The 6,519-nt window shown below is 36.4% G+C and overlaps 1 protein-coding gene across 1 annotated transcript; it reads left to right on the forward strand.

The window, feature by feature from the left end:
* The first annotated feature begins 512 nt into the window (after positions 1-512).
* LOC121263719 lies at positions 513-5,162 on the forward strand. Its single transcript, XM_041166772.1, has 9 exons — positions 513-775; positions 985-1,181; positions 2,319-2,500; positions 2,581-2,865; positions 2,955-3,013; positions 3,126-3,162; positions 3,254-3,325; positions 4,141-4,465; positions 4,613-5,162. Exons 1-9 carry the CDS (start codon positions 649-651, stop codon positions 4,988-4,990), a joined length of 1,662 nt encoding a protein of 553 aa, XP_041022706.1. The 5' UTR covers positions 513-648; the 3' UTR covers positions 4,991-5,162.
* The last annotated feature ends 1,357 nt before the right edge of the window (positions 5,163-6,519 follow it).

Here is a 6,519-nt window from a genome sequence, read left to right on the forward strand (position 1 = left end):
CTCTCATCCTATTTTGATCATACTAAGTGGTATGTGACACATTTATTATCATTAGATAATAAAAAAATTTATAATAAATAATCATTTAATTGTGATAAATATACTATATCATAATTAATAAGATAAAAATAAAATATTAGTATGGTGTATAAAATTCACCATTTATTATTTTTGAATGAATAAGTCAGGCCAGGTCACCAGGGTATGTTGAGATGCACTTGATGTCACTACAATCACTATGAGGCGGACCCTCTCGTGGGCTTTGGGCTCGTAAATTACAGAAATGCGCTTCATTATTTAATTTCAGAGTTTATTTATTTTTAATTAGGAATTTAGATTGGGACAATTATTGGGATCCCTTTGTTTCATTTAGGCAAAGATTTAATAAATTTTAAAGGGTAAATTGTGTGGCCGAAAACAAAAATGTTGGCTAAAAAAGTAAAAATGCAGAAGGGGTAATTCAGTCAAAAAGGTTCCCAACACAGTGGTGCTTGGCTGGCTAACCGGGGAGGGAGTTTCCCACAGTCCCACTCTCACAGCTCACTTCCCTCCCTCTCCTCCCCACTTCACCGACCGTTACCTCTCTCTCTCAAAACCCGGTGCGCAAGCAGAGCTCTCTGTTTCTCTTTCTGTCTCTTCTCTCTCATAATGTCATGTTTTTGGTCTCTAACGTCTTCTTTTCTGGCCACTTTTCTCTTCCTTTACTCTGCTACTTTCTTTTCCTTTTCACACGGGGATTCTCGCTCTTCACCCCTCCAAACTCTGCCCACTGCAGGTACTACTCTTCGTTCTTTTTTTCCTGTTTGGCTGCTGAGAAAATGTAAGATTAGAGAATATCTATATAGTGTTCCTGTTTCTCTGTACTCTGTGTTTTTACGATCACCAACAAAGGAGCCAAAATAAATTTCCTTTTTCTACCACATTGGCGCTGTTTGCGTGGAAGATAATTGTTTCTTTCCTTCTTAAATCTTCTCTCCTTTCCAGGTTGGGAAAATGAAGGAAAATATGGTGTGGATCACTCGCAGGGGAGTTGGAGGTCTCTCGTGGAGGGTCCCACTGCTGCACCTATTGAAAGCTCATCATATGTCTTGGCTTCAAAGAGAACATACCGAAAAGACCCTCTCAATGGGTTCAAAAAGTACACCAAAGGATGGAATATCAGTGAGCGCCATTACTGGGCTGTAAGTTTCTCAAACTACCTCCTACGAATTAGGCTGGTTTTCTTGTCCTAGATAGCTGTCTTGAACACGGATGGTTTTTTTTTTTTTTTTTAACAACACGGATGGCTTTGATTGCCAGTATGAGTTTTACTTTTGTATCCTCTTTTTCGGGCATGCCTCGGTCTGGTAGAGAGGTGGGGTTGGTGCTAAATCATGATATATATTGTCTTAACCTGTGGTGGTACAGTACGGGAGACACTATTGTTTCAAGGGAATGAATGCCATCAAGTAAAACTTGATACAGTAGGAGGCTTGTATTTAGCAGTACTACTGTATTGTTTCTGGATAAATTTACAGGTGGGTTGAGGAGCAATCTAGATTTAGAAAGGAAAAAAAACTGTGGTAGGGAATGTTGGTCACATGTCGTTAAATGAATAATATTTTGATCATCAAGTGTCTTTACTCTAGCACAATCTATAAAAAAGAAACGTTTAAATGAAAAATAGAAAGGAGCAGAAAATGATGTTTTAATCGTGAATTTATTAATTCTTTCATAAGAAAGTTTGCTCCAAACCTTTTTCTTTATATGAGATCTCCCGGTTGTCTTTTCTTCTTCTTCTTCTTCTTTTATATATATTATATATATATATTTTAAGAAAATTAGGAACCTTTTCAATTGTATGTTGAAACTTATGGATATGTGGTATTACTATTAGAATGGATTTAAGGCTGGGATTGGCAGAAAGTGCATACAATGTATATAAAAGGAAAATTATATTAATAAAACAAGCATGTGCTATCCAGCTCCCTTTCCAATTATAGTGGGAGAATATTCTGATTTTCGTTAGATAAGATTCATCTCAAGTTTCAAGTCTCAAAATTTTATTTGTTTCACATTTCCATAGAGGTCTTGGTCTCATCACTCTCATGATCAATTTACTGATGCTTTTGATTTATTATCAATTATCTTATTTGCAATTTGCTTCCTATGTACACAAATCCTTTCCCTGGGTTTCTTTCGATTAATTTCGGAATTCAGTTTAATTTACTTCTAATAACATTTTATCTGTACTTATATTGGTTTTTTGTTATGTTTGAACTGCTGTATTCCTATTCTTAACTTATTTCCCCGTCTCCTTTTCTTTTTTGAAAATGCAGTCTGTGGGTTTTACTGCAGTTCCCTTGTTTGTCATCGCTGCAGTCTGGTTCCTTGCACTTGGAATGTGCTTATGTCTCATCTGTGTCTGTTCTTTCTGTCGTAAAAGGGAGCCTTATGGCTATTCCAGGACGGCTTATGCTCTCTCTCTTATCTTCCTCGTAATCTTCACTATTGCAGCCATGTAAATCCTCTCTCTCTCTCTCTCTCTCTCTCTCAAGTTCCACTTTTGTAATAACTCGATGTGCTATACTGTGGTTACAGTGTTGGATGCGTTGTTTTATATGCTGGTCAGGGGAGGTTCCACAGTAGTACCACGAATACATTGGAGTATGTCGTGGTTCAGGCAGATTTCACAGTTGAGAAGCTTAGAAGTGTGTCTGGTTATCTTGGTGCAGCTAAGCAGATTGGAATAGATCGAATTTTTTTACCTACAAATGTTCAAACTGATATTGACCTGATTGAAACAAAAATTAATTCTTCTGCTAGTACCCTTGCTGACCGAACAGTGAAGAATTCAGACGACATTCGCGATCTCTTGGATTCTGTGTAATGAAGAATTAAGTCTTGCCTTCTCTATTTTGTGTCCTTCTGAGACGTATCTTAATGCTAAAATGAATATGGTGATGTTCTTGCAGGAGACTGGCACTCATCATAATCGCAGCTATTATGCTTGTCTTGACATTTCTTGGACTCTGTAAGCCTTGTCAATCACCTTTTGGCAATGCTATGTATGATTAACTTCATAAATTTAAAACATTTTCCGCAGAGATCCTAATTCTTTTTTGTACTCTTTGCGTTTGCTTCAGTATTCTCAATATTTGGCATGCAGTCTCTTGTTTACATGTGAGTAAGAGAATCTTGTCCAGCACTGCATTTTCCTTTTATGTTATTTCCCTCGTTCATGTCGCTCCAACAAATGCTGCATTTGTTGCAGCCTGGTGGTCGCTGGGTGGGTACTTGTTACAGGAACATTTATCATGTGCGGCATATTTCTTCTCCTACACAAGTAAGTTTTGTGACAATGTGTAACGCTTACAGTTTTCTTCTAGATATCTTGCTGCCCATATATACTTGCAAAGCTATGTGTGGTTATACTAATTGAACATTTCGTATCCTTTGCCACAATCCATGTTGCTCATCACTTTCTAATAAAATGGTTACAAAGTCTAGATTGGCAACTCTCTGCACTCCATTTGACTGCAAGTATTTCAAGAACGATTACTGTTAATTCTGAGTCCTTATGGCTCTATTTTAAGGATGATAAGGGTGTTATCTCGTCAGTCTATTCTTAGTTTCGTCATTTGCTGTTCGCCTACATCTTTATTCAGCATTGTGCTAAATCGAGGCTAATTAAATTTATTATGAACTTATGAACGGTTGGTCCTTAGAAAGTTCGTCATGTTCGTCAAAATAAAGACCAATGGGGGTGGCTCATAAAGATTGCAGGCAGAGCCATGACATGAAGTGCCAAGCATAATTTTGTTCTTCACTATAGAGGAGATTTGACATCTTTTTGTCACAGTAATCTTAACTAAACTGTAAACAAAAGGAAAATGGATTTTCTTTCGCTTGTTGTGCAAAAATATCTTCAATAAGCGTATAGTATACACAAATTCTCTCTTCAATAGGAATATCAGTTCTCAGCATTACAACAAAAAAGAAAAAAAAAATCCATGGTCGCAGTGCTCAAGTGCTAAAGTTTCCACGTCACTTCAGAATTATCAACTTCAGTTTGCTGCTACATGTGTTAGTTATCAGGTTCATTCTTTTGATGATAATATTTTAGCTCAGACGCTGATCTTTTCCCCTTTTACCTATTAGTGTAGCTGCAGACACTTGTGTTGCAATGGATGAATGGACTCAAAATCCTACTTCTCATACAGCTTTAGATGATATACTTCCATGTGTGGATACTGCAGCTGCACAAGAGACATTGATGCGGAGCAAGGAAGTCACTTCTGAGCTTGTCAATTTACTTAACGAGGTCATTACCAATGTCTCGAACTTAAATTTTGCCCCCAACTTCACACCGTTGTACTACAACCAATCCGGCCCGAAGATACCCCTCCTATGTAACCCATTTTATTCCGACTTGACGGATCGAGCTTGCACTGCTGGTGAAGTGGACTTGACCAATGCAACAGAGGTAAGAAGTCGGTCCTCTTCATACTCCCAATGATCAAATAGTCTCGTTTCCAAATTCTACTTTCACATGTACCAATTTAGCAAAGCATCTGGAGGCCATTCTCCAGTGCCAGAATAAAAAAGGAAGCCTTTCATTTAAATCATGCAGGTTTGGATGAACTATGTCTGCCAAGTTTCAGCAACCGAGATATGTGTCACAACAGGGCGTTTGACCCCGACCTTCTACAACCAGATGACTGCCGGAGTAAATGTTAGCTTTGCCTTGTATAATTATGCACCTTTCCTTGTTGAACTTGAAGATTGCACATTTGTGAGGGAAACATTCAGCAAAATACATAGAGACCATTGTCCCGGTCTGCGGCGATACAGTGGATGGATCTATATAGGGTTGGTGATGGTCTCCACTTCAGTTATGCTCTCACTGATCTTCTGGGTTATCTATGGGAGAGAAAGGCGTCACCGCGTGTATACCAAAAAGTTAACATCTGAATCAGCCGAAGCTTTTGAAGGAGGCAAGGAGCATTAAATATTATTTCCACTGCATTGGGACATATAGAATAGACTATGTCTTTGCATTCGGTTTGGTTTCCATGTGTTGTAAAAAGAACTACTTCTATCATGCTTTTTTACATAGAAACCAACTTCCAGATTTTGCATACTTGCTTTGGCACTGATGTGATGAGATTGAATGAAACAAATTGAGCGTGTGTTTATAATTTTCCTTAGGTTAAACATTGGTGACCTACCTTACAACCTTCCTTGAAATAGGCTTTGGGACGGCAAGTATCCGCCGTTAAGATTGGGTTATAAACTCATGGTCCAGTTGGGCGGTACCCACTGCCACTCAATGCACTCATGAGCATTCATCGTTTTGTCTTCAGAATTTGGAACACCAATTAAAAAAAGGGTGGCTGTAGGGTTCCTACTAGTGCATTTTGGATTTTTTTTTTTTTTTTTACATATATATTTTTAACACTTTTAAATATTTTTTTAACAAATAAAAAATTTTCAACATCAGTAAAAGACATATTTTCTTCATTATTAAATAAAAAAAATTCTTAACAGAAGTCTCAATGGTAAGAGCAACATTTTTCTTAAAAAAAAACTGACCTAGTGCATTTCAAAATCATTTCAAATCACGTAATTCATTATATCGATAATAAAATTAATTTTACAATTTAACGTATTATATCAAATCATATCATTCCATAAATTATTTTTATATAATCTAACTCAAGTATTTTTCTTTTTTATATATAAAGCGGATTTTTTTTTGGTGAAGGCTCTCGAGACTCTGAATAATTAAGGCTTTTTTTAAACCTGGGTTTAGATCTTGTCACGGAATTATCCTTTCGGCATCTCTTGGGTGGATTTTCCGAAGTAAAAAGCAACGCAAGTGTTACCCTATTTACACTCCATCCCCCACCATGTTGGATTTGGTGCCTTGGTAGCCCTCCAGTTTAACAACTCACCCATCTCCACCCGCACAAAGTCGTTCCGTTCCTTTTCAACCGACACCTTCCTAATTTATCAAAAGAAAATCATAAACACATAACGCTTTTTAGACAATATTTTACAAAATTATGTATTAAATAATAAATATTTTTTAAAATTACTTATAAAAATAATATCATTTTATAAAAATATCATTATGTGTAAAAAGTGTTATGTAGGTATCAAATGCTATTTCACATTGAATTTTTTTGAATAATTATTATATATTTTTAAATTACAGGCATGCGATGCAGTCATACTTTCAACATATCATAAGATGTTATATTAGATAAATTTATGATAGGATGACAGCACCATGTCATCTATAATTAAGAAATAAATAATTTTTTTTTTTTTTTTTATAACCTCCTGTCTCTCTCACTCTCGTGGAGGACGTTGTTTTCAATCTTGTGGGTAGAAAGTCTTAACCAATGTTCCAAAGTAGGTTGCCTCGTTGAGATTGTAGCAAATCTTATTACGATGTGATCATCTTTATTTATTAATTTTAATGGTATCGAGTTCCGAATTCAGCTCATCTCCCCGAAGAATGCGGATCCTATA

The sequence above is a fragment of the Juglans microcarpa x Juglans regia genome, chromosome 4S, assembly GCF_004785595.1.
Source record: "Juglans microcarpa x Juglans regia isolate MS1-56 chromosome 4S, Jm3101_v1.0, whole genome shotgun sequence".
In the NCBI taxonomy this organism is placed as follows: Eukaryota; Viridiplantae; Streptophyta; class Magnoliopsida; order Fagales; family Juglandaceae; genus Juglans; species Juglans microcarpa x Juglans regia.